This window comes from Onychomys torridus, chromosome 19 (assembly GCF_903995425.1).
Source record: "Onychomys torridus chromosome 19, mOncTor1.1, whole genome shotgun sequence".
NCBI classification, from domain to species: domain Eukaryota; kingdom Metazoa; phylum Chordata; class Mammalia; order Rodentia; family Cricetidae; genus Onychomys; species Onychomys torridus.
The window spans coordinates 9,561,801-9,580,084 of NC_050461.1; the positions used below are offsets into that span (position 1 = coordinate 9,561,801).

The window sequence follows — 18,284 nt, forward strand, 5'->3', positions numbered from 1 at the left end:
TCCTTATGAAATCATAGTTATTGTCAATAAAAGGGTAAATGGTACATCTTTCCAAGACACTGGCATATAAAACTGATTTTTTTCCCCCATCACTGCCCAGCTCATTTTATTTTTGGGACAGGCCCTACACTGCAGCCCTGGCTGGTCTGAAACTCTGTGTAGACCAGGCTGGCCTTGAACTCACTGAGATCCACCTGTCTCTGCCTCCCAGGTGCTGGGATTGAAGGCATGCATCTCTAGCCCAGCTTTCTTTTGCTTTTTTGAATTGGTTGGCTTTCGCTTCCTTGGCTGACTTTTGACTGAGAGACTAGAATGTTCCATTGTAAATGGGTCTTCAAAACCATGTCTGAGTGAAAAACTAGTGACGTGATAGAGACAAGAGGGGGTTAATCCTTTCATCCAGGCTCATGGCTCAGGTCTGGGGATGTTTGTCCATTTTAGCTAGAGCAGCAGAGGGAATATGTCCAGAGGCTCTGGCGAAGGGACCATTCTGCGGCTCACAAGACATTTGGACTTCCCCTGAACATAATTTGCAGGCAGTTTGTTTCCAACAACAACAGCTGGTAAGTGGATGTTGTCTTTTGACATTTTATATTTAATCACTTCTAGAGCAATTAAGGATGCAGAGTTGGATCAAAGTACTATGTGTTAAAGCGCTGTGTGGATGTGAGAGACCTTGAGCAGAGCACATGCATCTGAAGCTTGTGTGTGTTTAAGTTTCTCTGAAAGGAATCTCTTTCTTCTCACAGTATCACCAAAGAGGCTTCTGGGAATTGTCCCAGATGGACCTCTGGGCATTACCCCCTCAAAGAGCAGTATTCAGTTTCCTGAGGCCACCCTGAGTGGGTACACATTTTGTCACCCCCACACCCCAATAATGACTACTTCTTTCTCTCATTCCTTTCTAGTCTTTAAGTTAGAAGGAACTGTGAGGTGACAAACCCCAAGTTGAGTGGGATATCCTGAGATCAAAGTCTTCCCATTTCCTTGACATGGTGTGGAGTGATCATCTCGCACCTCTCAACACCCAGCACATTCTTTTGAGGACACAGATGTGAACACAGGCATGGCCCAGAGCTTCCATAGGTGCACATTAAAGACAGTCTTCATGTAAGAAGTTGTCGTGATAGGTTACAGCTTGGGGACAGGCAGGGTGCCAGGAGAGGTAATAGCAAAGATTCTACATTCTTAAGAAAGAAGTCCAGCCAAAACCTGCATTTCCCCCCATAGATGTCTCCACTGATGTCTCCACCGTGACAAGCTTGCCACCAGCTGTGTGTACATTTTGCTATGGAAAGAATCTGCTGCTCAGGAAATGGGTTTTGGCAGACCGGGCTAAGGCTAGGATGGATCCTAAAAGCTGTCAGAGTCTCCAAACCTGGTGCAGTTTGCTCAGTTGAGGCTTATTTCCAGGTTTTGAGCTCTATGCTTTAGATCTAGGACTAAGCAGAAACCCATTTACACAGATTCCCGTGGAATCTGTGCTCTTCAGTTTTAAGGTAGGAAACCATTGACTTGCTCTGTATCATGTATTTCCAAAAGTATAATCTGCAGACAAGTGTTTTATTGATTTTTGTCCTCATCTATTCTAAAGACAATATCCTTATAATACATACGAAGGAGTCCAGCCGTGTATAGAGAACTTAAAACTTGTCTTTGTTCATTAACATTTGGGGAGAGGAAAGGAAAAAAATCGAGGTGAAAAATAGATGCTAAGATTCATGGAAATTGGATCTCTGTAAGTTCAAGGCCAGCCTGGTCTGCAAAGCGAATTCCAGGACAGCCAGACTGTTTCACAGAGAAACCCTGTCTTGAAAATCAACAATAACAAAAAATCATGGGAATTGTTTATTCTTTTCATATTTAATAATTTTTATTGTTAAGCTATCCTGTTTTCAGGTGGTTATTGACTTGTCAACAGTTTGGTTACAGCTGTTTCCCGTACTGAACAATTGGAAACACATCAGTTTCTTTCCCCTTTGAGGGGCTTGTGGTAAAGCAAGGAACATGTTGCATCAGCTGGTCACTTAGATCGTCAGCCTTTAGACAGCTCTGGACCCGTAGAAGCTGTGTTATTGGTCTTTAAAAATATAAAGTCAGATATCTTCCCCCCAAAGACGTCTTTGTTCTTTGTTCTGAAAAAAATAAAATCATCATTTCTTCTCTTCGTCAAGCCCAGCCTCCGAAAATGTCCATCTGTTGGAGTTCCACCCTTCTCTTGGCCTGGTTGGACTCATCCCCAAAGCCCTGGAGCACCTGTTGCGTGAGGCTCGCCACGCCCACAAGCCTGCATCACCCAGTGGGCTCGCCCAGCTAGAACAACGCGTCTTACAGCTTGCCCTGGACCTGTGGCTCACCTCAGCCAGGCCCGAGAACTGGTACAGCACACAACTCCAGAGAGATGTGGGTGTTTTCTGCCAAGACAGTTGGGTCCTTGGCAAAGACAACACTTCCTTCCAGATGTTTCTATTTAGCTCTGTTTTTGCTGTTTGGCACTCTTCCCCTCTATTTGGCCAGAGAAAGAGCATAGTCACTAACCTTGCCAATGTTTTTATGACATTCTTGTTTTGGACAAAGCTTCTAGCTAGTATATACGGATGTCAGTATAATTAAAATTAGATGGAGGATTACATGGGTATGTGAAAACTACTTTCTCATTTCTCATTGGCGCTGTAATGACACACAGTGTGTTTGTGTTTGTGCAGAGAAGTCGGAGGCACACTGGAAAGCCATAGTGGTCAGTGGCCCAGGCTGTCCCTGATGACTCAGGTGTTGTCTGTACTTGTATTTCAATCCTTCTTCTTTTTTTCTGTTCAGCTGTGGATGCTGAGCTGGGGCTTCCAAATTGATCTTGTTCTATGGCCACTTGTGATACAATGAGGATGATTTCAAGGGTATCAGCTACCAAGATGTCTGTCCCATAGGTCACCATGGTCTCCTCTCCTCTCCTGCCCAAACCAAAATCACTTTAAAAAAAGATTTCTTTTTAATTTTTATTATTTTATTTGTGTGTGTGCATATGTGTGTGTGTGTGTGTGTGTGTGTGTGTGTGTGTGTGTGTGTTTATGAGAGAGAGAGAGGGAGAACTTAGGCCATGTGTTTGCAGGGGTCCGTGGAGGCCAGAAGAGGATGCTGGGTCCCCTAAAGCTGCAGTTACAAGTGGCCGTGAGATGCCCAATGTGGGTGCTGGGAACTGAATTTGTGTTCTCTGGAGGAGCAGGAGGTGCTCCTAACCCCTGAGCCATCTTTCCAGCCTTACAATCATTTTTAAGAGACAATTAATTTTAACTTTATTAAAATTATAGAAAGCTGTAGCAGAAGAGGAAAGAACACATTTTAATTTAAAGCTGTTGAAAGGGTGGCCCTTGTAGTACAGGTGTTAATCCTTGATGCTTGGGTGACTAGCACAGGAGGATTAGAAACTCAGATCCTGCCTGGGCTACACAGTGAGCTCCAAGTCAGGTTGGACTACACAGCAAGATCCTCTCTCAAAAGCATGTAAGGAAAACAAACTTTTAAAAGGCAAGAAAGGCCTTGGTGTGCAGCTCAGTGGTAGAGTGTTCATCTAGATGCACAAGGCCCTAGGTTCAATTCCAAGGACTGATAAAATAAGAATAAGTCAATAGACCCACTCTCTATGATTATTCCTCTGAATTCAAGGAGTCTTTATATGCATAGGATATAATCATATTCTTCATACATTATTATCTTCCATTTCTACTAGTCTTTTTGTTTTCTTTTGTCTTTATGAGACAGGGTCTCTCTGTGTAGACCTGACTGCCCTGAAGATTGCACTATAGACCAGGCCAGCCTCAAACTCACAGAGATCTGTCTGCCTCTGCCTCCTGAATACTGGGCTTAAAGGCATGCGCCACCACCACTAGTGAGCTAAACATCAACTGTGAACATGATAGGCTCTACTAATCTTAATACCCACTTTCATGACCACATAATTCGCTTACAAGAAGAAATCACAACTTCTCTAACCTTTTCCCTGTGATCATTCAAGGGGTTTCTAGTTTTTCTATATTATTAAAAACACTAAAGGCAAGCTGGGTGGTGGTAGCCCACACCTTTAATCCTAGAATTTGGAAGGCAGAGCCAGGCAGATCTCTGAGTTTGAGATCAGCCAGGTCTACAGAGGAAGTTTCAGGACAGCCAGGGCTACACAGGGAAACCCTGTCTCAAATACAAACAAACAAACAAACAAATAAAACAAAACACTAAAGACACATCTCCATGCTTTCAGATACAGCTATATTTTGAGCTATATTTTGGAGGCAGAATTAATAAAGTGAAATCTAAATCTTAGATACAGATTGGCATATTGCTTTCAAAATAATCATGCCAATGTCTATAATAACCAACTAATGTATTAAAGACACACTTCTGCTCCAATGTATAATGCAATATTAACATTAGAAATGCAGTGTGTGAACTAATGTCGATGTGTGTGTCAAAGATAACATTATGATCTTAACTTACACTTCCTTGCTATTTATTGGGGCTATTTGTGTGTGCGTGTGTGTGTGTGTGTGTGTGTGTGTGTGTGTGTATGTGTGTGCATGTTCTCTATATATATTCTTATATATATTTAATTTGTGTGTGTGTGCATGTGTGAATTTATGTGCGCCATGTGCATGCAGGTACTTGTAGAGGCCAGAAGAGGGCCTCAGTGCCCCTGAACTGCACCTGTAGGAGGTTGTGAGCTGCCTGACAAGGGTGTTGTCTCAGCCTTCTCGCCAGCCCTTGTTGAGATTATTTTTAATGCATTTGGTCACCAGCTATAATGGTTTTTTGTGTGTGAGATTCTTTTTGGCTCACTTATCTGAGCAAATAGTTTCACTTCTATCCACTTATATGAGCTTTAATTAATAGAACTTTAGTCTTTTTGTCTATCATATTTTCTTCAAATATTTTCCCATTTGTCTTTTTTAAACAAAAACACTTATTTTTGCACAGTTGAATCTGTTGACTGTTTCCTTTGTGATTTGTCTATCTTCCTAAATTCAGAAAGAAAATCCTCTTCAGATGTTTCATTTGTCTCATTTTGTCCCAATTTTAAGGGTTTGGTTTAATTTTTAAACACTCAACTCTTTCACTGTTCACTGGAATTAGCGCACGCGGAATGATGTGTGAGGCAGAAATTGGAATTTTCCTGGCGTTATGAGTCATTTGTCTTCCTTCCATTTAATATTCTTGCAGTGTCTTGCAGTAGCATATTTAATGTTTTATAAAAAACCTCTTATAAATTACTGTCTGGGGTGCTCATCTAGTCTCCTGTTGATGTCACAATTGAACCTAGAAATACTGAGTATTCAAACACACCTTTTGTGTTAGGTTAGGAAATGGATGGAATACTGCCCCTGAAGACATGCAGGGATTTAACGGCTGTCACAGCTGAAGTCTTCAAGAGCCTGGGGGTTACATCTCTACTAGACGAGTCCTTTGGTAGCTAGGTAGTTAAGGAAGATGGCACATCCTGAGGGCAAACCAGAACAAGTAGATAAAGGATCCTCAAACCAGGTCCTTATGCAAAGGGGACCTTAGAGGAGCTGTGAGAGCCTAGTTCACCACGGCAGGGGGCATTAAGGGTCGCCTGGGTGGGGATCCTCTGAAACTCCAGACCGCGGAACTGGAAAGCTAAAGTTACTCTTGGTACTACTGAATGACCTTGTAACATCTAAAGATCACAGGCCAGGCTTGGTTCAGGCTCACAATCACAGATACTCAGGAGGCTGAACAGGAGGATCACAAGTTCAAGGTCAGCCTGGGCAACTTAATGAGATCTCGTATCTAAGTAAAAAGTAACTCCATAGCAGAGTGCTCGCCTAGTGTGAAGCTCTAGGTTTAATTCCCGTGCCCCAGCTCCCCAGCACACGCAAAGTTTAAAGGTTGTTTTAGATTTCTTGTTGCTGAGGAAGAAGAAGAATCTTCGATGCTTCCTTAGGGAGCTGGTGAAAATTAAAATGAGTTCATATGTGTGAAAATACTTTGACAGTTTGAATCTGCAATTAAAGAGGCTTATAGAATTTGTTATAAAGGGACTAGGAGGAGTGGGGGAGGGAAAACAGCAGCCAGGATTTAATATATGAGGGAAGAATGAATGAATGAATGAATGAATGAATGAATGAGGAAATTGTTATTGGCCACTAGAACACTTTTTAAAGTTTTGTATTTTATGTGTGTGGGTCTTTTGCCTGCACGTATGTCTGTGTACCACGTGCCTATGGCGCTTATGGAAGCCAGAGGAGGCATTGGATCCCCTAGTACTGGAGTTACAAGTAGTTCTGAGCTGCCACGTGGGTGCTGGGAATCGAACCCACGTTCTCTGGAAGAATAGCCAGTGCTTTTAACCCCTGAACCATAGCTCCAATTTTTTACATCTTTTTTTAAAAATAAGTGAGTTTTATTTCTATTTAGTTCCCCTCCTCAGTTTTTGTGTTTAGACTCAAAACATTTATTTATTTTTGTTTCTATAGCCCAATGAATACTGACTGAAGATTTTTATTACATTGATTGATTGATTAATGTTTTTTCATTTTATTTATTTGTTTATTTTGAATGTCGAATGTCGTTTATTGAAGGAGGGAGGAGGTCTTGAATACAGGCTTACAGCTCAATGGGAGAATCCCAGAGGGCAGAAGTTTGCTTCTGATGTTTTGCAATCTTGCATCTAAGCTGTTAATGCCCAATATGCTGGATACACAAACAAGGAACTTCCCTTAAGCATTCAGGAGGGTGGAATCTCACAGGGAATTAGCATAGGGAGGATATCAAGGTCAAGGTCGGCAAGCAAAGCAACAGTCACCCAAACTGGGGGCCAGGGTCCTACAGGTCCCCCCTTTTACTAAAAAAAGACTCAAAACATTTATAATAACAATATTGAAGCCGGGCGGTAGTGGCTCACGCCTGTAATCCCAGCACTAAGGAGGTAGAGGCAGGCGGATCTCTGTGAGTTCGAGGCCAGCCTGGTCTCCAGGAAAGGTGCAAAGCTACACAGAGAAACCCTGTCTCAAAAAAAACAAACAAAAAAACCGATATTGACCATCATAATAAAAATACTTCTGTGTATGTTAGCTTCCATAACCCTCTGGGCAGCCCTATTAAGTAATGGTTATCTGTAGGCGGCCCCGGAAATGATGCCTCCAGAGTCTGCCACAGACGGTGTTTTTTCTTTTCAGCACACATGAACTTTCTCCTTTCAAGTTTTCAAATTACTCGGTTTACTTTCCAGCTCTTTTCAGCTAAAGTGATGGGGGACCCCTTCCTCGTGGAGGAGGTGGGCCTGCTTGCGCTCAGGTCTGCGGTGGACGAAGGGCAGAAACAAGGCCAAGATTTCCATGCATTGCTCCTGGAGACGTTTTCGAAACTTCTGGAACTCCTGACCCTCCGTCACCGGCTGATAGAAATGAGTGTGGAGAGTGCGTACTTGGCTCGGTCAGTGGGGACAGGAGCTTCATGGAAGGACTTGGGGACTAAATATGAGAGTCTGGGGCTCACTGTCTCAAACCTTGCCCTTTGCTCCCTAGAGCAGCTAAACAGAAATGTTCACCTCTCTCCTCCAGGCCTCCCCATGAGCCTCTCTGACCGTTCATCTGGGTGGGAGTCTCCCAGTGGTACCCACACATTCTTTCCATTCAGTGCACGTCATTTTTGCTTAGATGCTTAGTCCTGGTTTATCAGCTTTCCAACACAAAATCCCCGCCAGGCTGTTTACCATGATATCCTGTGACCTGGCATCTTAATCGGTTTGTGCTATTGTAACAGACTATCTGAGAGTGGATCATTTATAAAGAATAGAGATCTATTTCTGATAGTTCTGGATGTCGATAAGGCCAAGGTCGTGGGGTCCACATCTGGGAAGAGCCTTCTTGCTACATCAGCCCGGGCCAGAAGACAGATGGGCAATCGGGCACGCTCTTCCATATGCTTGTAGGTGGAGTGGGTGAGAAGGAGCAGGGGAGGCTGGAGAGGAGGACGAACGGGTGTGATGCCCTGCCATCAGGTCCCACTTCCACAGTAGCTGACCTGCTTCTTCACTAATGGCTGAGCCTTCACAACCAACTGTCTCCTAAAATCTCTGTCAGCCACCCTTGTATCTGCGGTTACATTTCTAACACACGAGCTTTGGGGGACATCCAAACCGTAGCCCCGGGGGTCTAAGCCACACCAGGCACTCAGAATTTTGGTTGACTGTTCTCCTGCATACAATGAAGCTGCCTAGCGGAGGGCCTGGAGACATGAGAACATGTCAGTGGCAGCATCTGGGTCTGGAGAGGGATGGGGACTCAGCAGGGCAGGGAAGAGAGGTACTGATGGAGCCTGTCTGGTTTTTAGCAGGAGACGATGCTAAAACTGTTCTCTAAGGAGGAGAATGGAGCTGGAGGGTTTGTTTCAAATCCTCCTAGCGCTGCTCCGGTTCCCTGCAGGCATAGACAGTCCACCCATCCAGCAGCCACCCTTAAGGATCTGCTTGATCACAGTCTTTATGGGACTTTATGTGCATTATTTCCTTGAATTCTTAGACTCTGCTTATGAGATAAGTGCAAGAAGGTAGAGGGTCAGAAAAATTAAGTAATCAGCCCCAGATCTGTGCATCAGAAAGTAGCAGAAATGGAAACTGAGCTGTTAGTGGAGCTTGCTACCTCTTGGACACTGCTCTCTACAATTTATGAGCCTCTCGGGAGCTAATAATGTAAAAATTACCCATAATACATTATAATAATGATACTCTTCTCATTTGGAAAAATACTTCGGGAGCACAGCAAGGGGAATATTTCATTCTTTCTCAGTGGACCAAGGAAAGCATCATGGGAGCTGAGGCTATGAATAGAACATGCTCCCTCTAAAACTCTTGTGACCAAGAGCCGGCACCTCCAGATGGGAGAGTCTGTTCCAGATAGTCAGTTAAACTGGAGGTATAGATCGGATCCTAATCCAATAGACTGTTGGATTCCTAAGAGTAACTTCAACACAGACGACACAGGGAAAGGTGGGGGAAGATACCATCTACAAGCTAGGGAGAGAGGAAGGGGGAGGCTCCCTCCTTCACAGCCCTAGATGGAACCAACTTGCCCACATCTTGGTCTCAGAGCTGAGAGACAACATATCCCTGTTGTTTAACACACTGAGTACTTGATAATGTGTTCGTGGTACTTTGTGACAGCCCTGGCACACTAACCCAGGTGCCAACTGAACCCAGTGTGAGAACTGGTTTAGACTGGAGGTGTCGGGAGGAAGGGAGAGAATCATAGATGTTTAAGGCTGAGCTGCCAGAGGGACATCTGATTGGAGCTCAGCGGTGCATCCAGACGGGTCTGACGGTCACAGATTCTTACATGAGGAAATAGTTTTAGGGACTGGTCTAGTAGATGAGAAGAGGACCAGGGCTAGAACCCCAGGCCACACCTAAACTTAAAGAGAAGCTGGTGAAGCCGGGAAAGATAGTCATGAGGCAGGAGCATGGACAGTAGGAGGACACCAGGAAAAAGAGGCGCTCTCCAGGGAGAGGCTGAGGGCTCAGGAGTCGAGAGCTCCCGGAGGAGACAGTGAACGTTGCTCAGAAGGAAATATTGGTGACCGCATAAGGGTTCCACGCACAGCAGCCATGCTGCAGGAAGTAAGAGCTGAGTGGTACCCAAGCGCATCTCCTGCCTTAGCTCTTTTATTGTCTGCCCGACCCAGTGGGAAGCGGTGCACAACATCCTTCCAGATCACTCATTTCCCACAATACTGGGCTTGCTCAGGTCTGACTTTGTGTTCATGCTCAATCTTGTGTGTTTCGCTTTCTCATGGCTTTCAGGAAAAACCACTAACAAATGTACCCTTGCCCCTACCCTGCTTTAAGGCTATATAAGGAACTGGCACAGGAGATGGGTTTTGAAGAATTCCATTTGTATCTGAGGCCTGTTCCCTTCGAGTCTGCATCTCACAAGGACAAGGTGGACCCGCCCCCTCCAGTCTTTATGACTTCCTTGCTGGAGGACAGCAGTCGAGTAGACAGGTGAGCATCCAGAAGGCGAGGATGCTGCCACGGTGCAGAGTGACCCAGGGAGGATACTTTCCATCACCACCCGACCGTGTTTACGTTCCCGGCCCTGGATGTAATCTGCCATTATACCAGTTTCTTTCCTCTTTCTTAATAAGGGGGGAAAACAATATCTCAATCAGGGCAATAACCGGATTTAAAAAACACAAAATCGGGATGGGAAGATGCCTCAGTGGTTAAAGAGCTCACTGCAAGCCTGAGGACTGGAGTTCGGATCCCCAGGACTCATAAATACCTCATCGGCATGGTGGCTGCCTGTAATTCCAGCTTCAAAAGTGGAGACAAGTCACACACACACACACACACACACACACACACACACCACACACACACACCACACACACAGAGCAAGCTGGCTCGCCAGAATTGCTGTGTCTGTGAGCTCTGAATTTGACTGAGGGACTTTGTCTCACTGGATAAGGTGGAAAAGTGATGAAGATAATCCCTGACATCAACTTTGGGCCTCTACATGCAGGAGTGCCTCCCCACAGATATACACACATGCACGCGTATACATGCAAACATGCATGCACATATGCATGACCACTACCACCACACACACACACACACACACACACACACACACACACACACACACAAATTGAAAAGGAAATAAATAGAAACATGAAATCATGAAGAGCTGGGAGAACCAGGACAGAGAAGCAAAGGAAACCACAGCTCCTCTGCTTCTCAGGTAAAGGGTGTGAGAATCCTCACACGATTTCCCTGACAAAGAAGTCAGCTCCATTTTTTTTTTTTCTTCCCGAGACAGGATTTCTCCATGTAGTTTTGGTGCCTGTCCTGGATCTCGCTCTGTAGACCAGGCTGGCCTTGAACTCACAGAGATCCACCTGCCTCTCCCTCCCAAGTGCTGGGATTAAAGGCGTGCACTACCAGTGCTGGAATATTTCTGCATCTGTAACAAAGAGCACAGAGCTCCCATGCAGACATCTTAGTCAGTTTCCTTCCCTGGAAGCCAATTCCAACCAACAAAACTTCTCTATGGCCTAAGGACAGCCTTTGCTCTCTTCTCAGTGACAGACATAATCTACTCAGCTGTAGTTAGGCACCTCCCCTTCCTTCCGGGAGGGCCAGCCTCCCCTTCCCCATGTCCTTCCAGAGCCAGTCTGTCCTTTCTCTCGGGGTCCCAGCTCTGTCCCTGAAGACCCCTGATACTGGTTCCACCCTGAGGCAGGCAAATGGGACTCCACAGAGGAAATGTCTTTGTACTGCTAATGCAGACCGCTGCTCAAATATGACTCAGATGTTCTTAGGCTGACAGACTCCTCAGAGCATGGGCCAGGATGAAAGAGGTTAGCACGGGAGGATGCTATGGGGATCCCTTGGGTCCCTGAAAATTAAGGCTGTGTTCATCTTTACTGGTGAAGCAAGGTCACTCACTATCCCACATGTGCCCTGAGTTATTTAGTATTTTTGACTTCTACTGGAGAGATGGCAATAGCAACCTCTGTCTTCCTCCTCCTCCTCCTCCTCCTCCTCTTCCTCCTCCTCCTCCTCTTCCTCTTCCTCCTCCTCTTCCTCCTCCTCCATTTCCCCTTCTCCTCTCCCTTTTCCTCTGCAATCTGCCCACCCCTTGATTGTTTCTGACAATCGAAGATGTCTCCAGACATTACCAAGTAATTCTTTGGGGGAGATTTTCCTCTTGCTCTATTTCACCTCACTAGCTAAAACAAGACCGTCATTGAAAGGTAGGAAGTGTGATGTGACCTCAAGTGAGGACAGTTCTCCACCTGCCACTGTGGAGCCAAGCTGTAGTCAGGGTTCTTCCAGAGCTGGTCTTTTGCACTTCTGGGGGGCAAATGGCTGGAATCCACCTATTGACACAAATTGCCTGAATGTTCTGTGGTCTGGGCAAGTGGTGACTGGACCTCCCAGTGATGTCCAGGTATGCTTCAGGAGGAGGAGAGCCTTCTGGAAGGGGTGATGCATGCATTTAGAGAGCTTGCACCTCAACTTACTTTTATGTGTGTTAATTTCCTAAGTTGTCACATTGGAGCTACAGTGTAACAACATGCAGGCAACATGACATTAGACTTACACTTTACAAAGCACATCCCTGCATATACATTTCACAGTCGCCCTAATCCTACAACAGCTGACAGTGCCATTCACAGATGAGAAAACAAGGACTGACGGATACTAAGTTACTTGACAGAAAGTCACAAAGCGCTACGGCCCAGGGCAGGAGCACTGTGTAGAGGACGGGTCAGATGGCAGCTGGACCCACGAGAGAGCAAGTAGACACTGTTTGGGGTTAGTGGGGGATCCTGAACAGGTGTGGTCAAGAAAACAAGAAGAAAAGGGGGTGATGAAGAGAGCACCCAACAGTACGAAGCTGTCACCACAGCCAAGTCCAGTTTGCCGTTACCATTGACATCCCAGATCTAGTCAGCGGCTGTCCGACCAGATGGGCGTCTCCTGACAAGTGCTGTGTCAAGACTGACAGCTCCGCCTGTCTATCTCCTTGCAGATACTCCCCCACCACCCTCGTCTTAGCCGTCTCTGAGCTGGATGATAACCAAATTGGCAAGTTCAGTTTTTATACAAAAGACGCCATCCTCAAGGTAAATGATTTTGTGCGTTTCTTTAGAAAAGGTGCTAAAATAAAGCAAAGCAATTTATTCTTCTGTTCTTAAAAAAAAAAAACTAATTTGTGTAAATTGACTTCATTCACAAGAAAAGCTTCCCCCCAAGCCTTACCTGGCATCATGGCACACACCTGTAATTATGACACTGGAGGGGTATAGGGATGAAGGCAGGAGGCTCAGGAGTTCAAGGCCAGCCTCAACTACACAGCAAGTTTGAATTTGAGGCCAGCCTGGGCTACATGAGAGCCTATCTCAAACAGAAGAAAGGCCTTCCTTTATTATTAATGATGCTGACTTTGTAGGGGCCTGGCTTGAGCCTTGAGGCCTGTAGCCCACATGCAGTAACTTCTGTTAGAGATGAAAAGAGAGCTTTTAAGGTACACACTTGTTATTGGAGCTTTCGTGTCCTCTTAAAACCTGCAGCTATTTTTCCCCTTTCCCCTTAAATTTCTTTGCTCTCTTTTGTATATTTTTCTTGATGACTTCCATCTAATCCTGGCTTTCAAGAGCCTGCTTCCGAGCCCCCGTAGCTTATCAGAGCCCTCTCCTGACCCTGGGGGAGCTGCATGGTGTCCACCAGCAGTTCAGACCTGGAGGCTGCCAGCCTGGCATGGACAGCTGAGCAGCAAGAAGCCCATTGTGCCCTTCCGTTCAAGTCCTGGGGGTTTTGACAGTTTAAGTGTGAGCCCTACCGTCAGCTTCTCCTCCCGCTGGGGGCAATCTCTGACATGTTCACCTTCTCCTCCTGTAGCTCTTGCTCCATTCAGGAGTGGAAAATATGCAAGTGGCCCTCGCATGCCAAACTGCTCAGAAAAATGCTCTGGTGGTGGCCGTTCAACAGGTGTCCTTCTATGACATCCCTGGAGTAGACAGTCCTGTGGATAGCAAGGTCAGCCTATATGATGGAGAAGCCAGAGGCTTGGAGAAGCTGGGGGCTTGCTGCCCCTGCAGGCAGCTAATGCCAGGCTGCCCCTTTCCTCCTCCTCCCTCTCCTTCCCTCCCGTTTCCCTTCCCCTTTCCTCCCTTCCTCCTTTTTCTCCCAACTCTCCACCCCTATAACCTTTCCTTTCTGATCTGTGTAGGGGAAACAGGGGCAGTTTCTCATACTGTACACTCAAAACACAGACTACTTCTGTGGCTCCAAACGCTGTGGAGCGTTCTCTCCAACAGCAAGTAAGTAATAAATCCTGTGCAGGACACCATCTAGGACTGTTCATACTCAATTCTCTACAACAACATGCACCTGCAGGTAGCCACAGATCCCATAGGTTAAAGGCAGCTTCAACACCAACTCTGCTCCCATCTCAGACCCAGTCACAAGTCTAGGCCTCTGGAACTTCTGGTTGGCTGGCTACACACTGGGCCTCCCAGGACTCCCTCCTTGGGTTACTAGAGTTCTCACAGAGTGGAGGGAAGCACACTTTACAGTTTATTACAAAGTCTGCTTTAAAGGATATAAACAAACAACCAGGTGAAGAGACACATTAAGTAAAGTCTGAAGGGTGCTAGGATCAGGAGGTATTGTCCCCATAGTGTTGGGGTGCACCATCCTCATGACATGTGGAAGGGTGCTGGGATCAGGAGGTATTGTCCCCACAGTGTTGGGATGCACTGGATGCATATGGATGGGTTCTCAGTCACTTTCTTGCAAGCCTCTGCCTGTCCAGCTGTTCTAAGGCTCTCCAGACTCTGCCCTTTGGAAATACTTACCATGCAGGCCTGATGGATCATGTGGCCTGCACGGAGGCTTGGACAAGAATGTGGAAAAGCAGCTGAACAGAAAGGGAGCGCTTCTGTGCGAAGGGATTAGGTGACAAGCTGACTAGGAGAAAGTTCTCAGATCTCATCTCCTCAGAATTCAGCCACAGGACACAGATAGCTAAAGCAGAAGTTTACTGAGCAGAACAAAGCAAAGGTCAGTTCCTCTTGGAGAGAGATTAGATTGGGCTCAACTGAAAAGCAGGGCTGACGGTTCAGTGGTGGGTGGGAGGGAATTTAGCAGCCCACTGGAGTCTGTGTTTAGACTTTAAAAAGTTTTAATAAATACTTATTTGTGAGGTGAAATGGCAGATAGCCCTTCCAAATCATGGCAGACCTCATCTCTCTTTTATGGTATTTCTTCCTACAATCCTCTTGAAAAGCCCTTGGGGGAAGGGGACACCAAAAATCTCAATACCAATACATTTCTGATGGCGCCAGGGTCTTTTGGTGATACAAACCCTGCACCAGCACACATGTGGCCGCTTAGGAAGTGTCTTGTAGCTTGAGGTCCTGATATGATAGGAAGAACTTAAGCGTATCTTCAAGGATATTTCACCACAAAGAGGCATGCCAACCCTCCAGAGACACAGCTGTTCCCTAGAGGCTGACAGTCTAACTCTGTCTAACCCAGAGACATGGTGGCCAAGACACAGCTGCAGAGTCTGTAACCCTGCAGCAAAGTCCTCATCCACCTAGTCCCCAGGAGACCCCACAGGCCTCTCTGCACAGGCTCTCCAGTACCCCATCCTGAAGGCCTGGGACAAAGCCACCTCTGCAAAGGGGTCGTATCTACATTAAAAAGTAGATCCATGTATTTGGAAGAGTAAGGTTTCTTTGACCTCTACAGAAGGAAATTCCATTTTCCATGGCCTGCCTCTAAGAGAAGTTGCTGGTGAAAGGCCGGTGGGAGATCCGGGTGGAGGGTAAGGACACCAACTTTGCTTTCAGAGGCCTGTTGCAAGACTGAAGGGCCTGGGGGCGGGGGGGGCTCAGGCAATAGCAAGGCCTTCAGAGTGGTGAGTCAGGAACTAAGCAGTATGAGAATGTATATATGTCATATCCCATTTCCTTAACTTCTTGCCCCCTACCTTCTTGGCTGTTTGTGAGTGGTAACGTGCTGATAATGTTTCCTTTGTAGATTACTCTAAAATACTAGACTCATCCAGGACAGAGTGTTCCAGTTTTCAGCCCTCCCCCTTTGCAGATAAAGGATTTCATTGTTCTCTTGTTTGCCCTTCCTACAATTCTTTAGGAAAATGTAGGGAGACACATCTGGTCCTTTTTTTAAACATTAAGCTAGTGGTGGAGGGCAAGTGAGCATGCCATGACTCACGAGCAGAGATAGAGAATAAGTTGTAGGAGTCAGTTCTCTCCTCTACCATGTGGGCTCTTGACGGAACGTGGGTCCCCAGGCTTCATGATAAGTGCCTTTACCCACTGAGCCATCTTGCTGGCTCTTGATTCTTTTTTCTTCCCATAAAACTACCATGCTGTATATATTCCTTTCCCTCATGTTTTTGAGGATTTTTTTATTTTGTTGTAGAGATATAATTCATAGAACATAAAATTACTCCTTTAAAGTGGCTAATTCAGGGACTGGACAGATGGCCAAGCAGAAAAGAGCACTCACTGCTCTTCCAGAGGTCCTGAGTTCCGTTCTCAGAAACACAGCTCTCTGCTCACAACTGTCTGGAGCTCCAGTTCTAAGGGCTCTGAATCCTTGTGATCTCCTCAGGCACCACTACACACATGGCCTCCTCAGATACTCACACACATGGTCTCCTTAGGCACAGACACACACACACACACTCAAAACAGACACAGGCATATATACACATAAACAAAAATAAAAATTTCAAAAGGAGCGTCTGACTCAGTTTTTTTTTTTTAGTCTATTCACAGGTCCATGCAACCATCACCAGTTTTTATTTTAAAAATATTTGTGTCACTTTCTACAGAAATCCTGCACCTAAGTGGCCACTCCCAATCCCCTTCCCCTTGGTCCCTGGAAACCACTGAAGTACTTCCTGCCCCTGGATTTACTGTTCATGTGATATATCATACATGTGGCCTTTTGTGTTTGGCTTTTTTTACTTAGCACAATGTTCTCAAAGTCTGTGTTATAGCACCTGTATACTTCATTCTTTTTTACTGCTGGGTGAGATTCTGCCATGTATAAACAGAATATGCTACATTTTGTTTATCCGTTCATCAGTGAATTTTCTTTACTTTTTGTCTATTAGGAGTAATACTGCTGTGAGCATGTGTACACAATGCACAGAGCAATTGTGCCTCAGTGATTAAAAACCTGTAGTAGTAGTTCTTTGTATACCAAAGAACAAAACCCAATATCTTCAGCTTGGTATACAAGATCTTCCCTCTCTGACCCAACTTCTCTCTCCTCCTGCTATTCTTCTAAATTCCATCTTAAGAATTTTTTTGTACACTCTATGCCTCTGCTCATGTTTCACCAGAACACTTTGTCCTACTCTACCATACCCTACTTCTCCTTCCTCCTCACACTTCCTCCTTACACTTTTTTTTTTCCCCGTCTGGAGGATGTTGGTCATCCTCCATGTTTCAACTCAGTTATTATTGTTAAGGGTAGCCTACCAGAGATGACCACTTAGACATAGTTTATAGCCAATTGTATGTCTTTATTCCAGCCAGCTGGGACTACACTTGGGTATTTAGAGACCCAAGTAGCTCCAGGGGGCTTTTAAAGGCAAAACCCACATCCTGTTATTTCCCTCAATAGCTGCAAGGGGAGATTTTCATAAGCAAGCTGCTTAACAGAAGCTCAGATAAGCAGTTAGCTGTAGGAGGAGGTTTGCACAAGCAAGCTGTTTAACAGAAGCTAAGTTACTTGGGCATCTTGACCTCAAGTTCCTAGAATAGAGTTGGGTAATTTTCCATGGAATTCTCCATCAGGGAGATAAAAATCTAGTTAAACCTGAAATGGCCTCAGTGAGAACACAAGATGGAGGAACCTCCGCATGGCTTTGCCCTGTTGTCTTCCAGAAAACATCCAGTCCTCTTTGAACTCCGCTATAGTAAATTTTATGGTTGCTTCTTCATAAAATACATGTACAAATACATTTATAAATCTTCTACAACTGGAACAGGAAGGGGTTTGATAACAATCAAGAGATGGAGTGAGGGAGGAAGAGAAGAAAGAAAGAGATGAGACAGAGAACAAGTTTATGCTGCCACCGATGCTCAAAAAGGATACTCCAAGAAGCAATGAACCACCAACAGTACAGCCTGGCAAACAAGCAGTGAGAAGATGTTCAACACCAGTCACCATTAGAGAGAAGTCAGTTAAACCCCACTGAGAAATATTCCACATGCATTAGAATGGTTAAAATTTAAAAGTCTAACCACCTTCTGTGCTGGAAAGGAGCTAGAAGACCTGAAACCTTTGTATACTGCTGGTTAGAATGCAAAATGGTGCAACCACCTGGAGAAGAAATCAGCAATTTCTTAAAAGGTTAAACATGTACCTACCATATGAATTGGACATTCAACATCTGGGTATTTAATCAAGAGAAATGAAAGCCCATGGCCATGCAAAAATTTGTATGTGGATGTCCATAGCAGTTGTATTCAAAAACTGGAAGGGATCCAAGAGTCCTTCCGTGGATTAGAACATAAACACAGTTTGGCGTGTCTATATAATGGCATACTACACAGCAGTACAAAGAAATAAATTATTGACACTCACAACAATATAGAAACCAGATAAAAGGACCACATTCGGCAGGAATGTATGTAAATTCTAGGTAATCCATTCTAGCCTATAATTGCCAAAAACAGAGGAGTGACTGAGGAAGGGGAGGAGGGAGAGAACAATGGGTGTGGGG

The 18,284-nt window shown here is 45.2% G+C and overlaps 1 protein-coding gene across 1 annotated transcript in view; it reads left to right on the forward strand.

The window, feature by feature from the left end:
• LOC118570606 overlaps positions 1 to 18,284 on the forward strand; it is a 173,289-nt gene that overhangs the window by 73,054 nt on the left and 81,951 nt on the right. Inside the window, 6 exon segments of the mRNA XM_036169266.1 lie at positions 442 to 563; positions 2,175 to 2,403; positions 7,238 to 7,440; positions 9,851 to 10,006; positions 12,543 to 12,636; positions 13,412 to 13,549. Of these exon segments, the coding sequence (XP_036025159.1) occupies positions 442 to 563; positions 2,175 to 2,403; positions 7,238 to 7,440; positions 9,851 to 10,006; positions 12,543 to 12,636; positions 13,412 to 13,549 (942 nt within the window).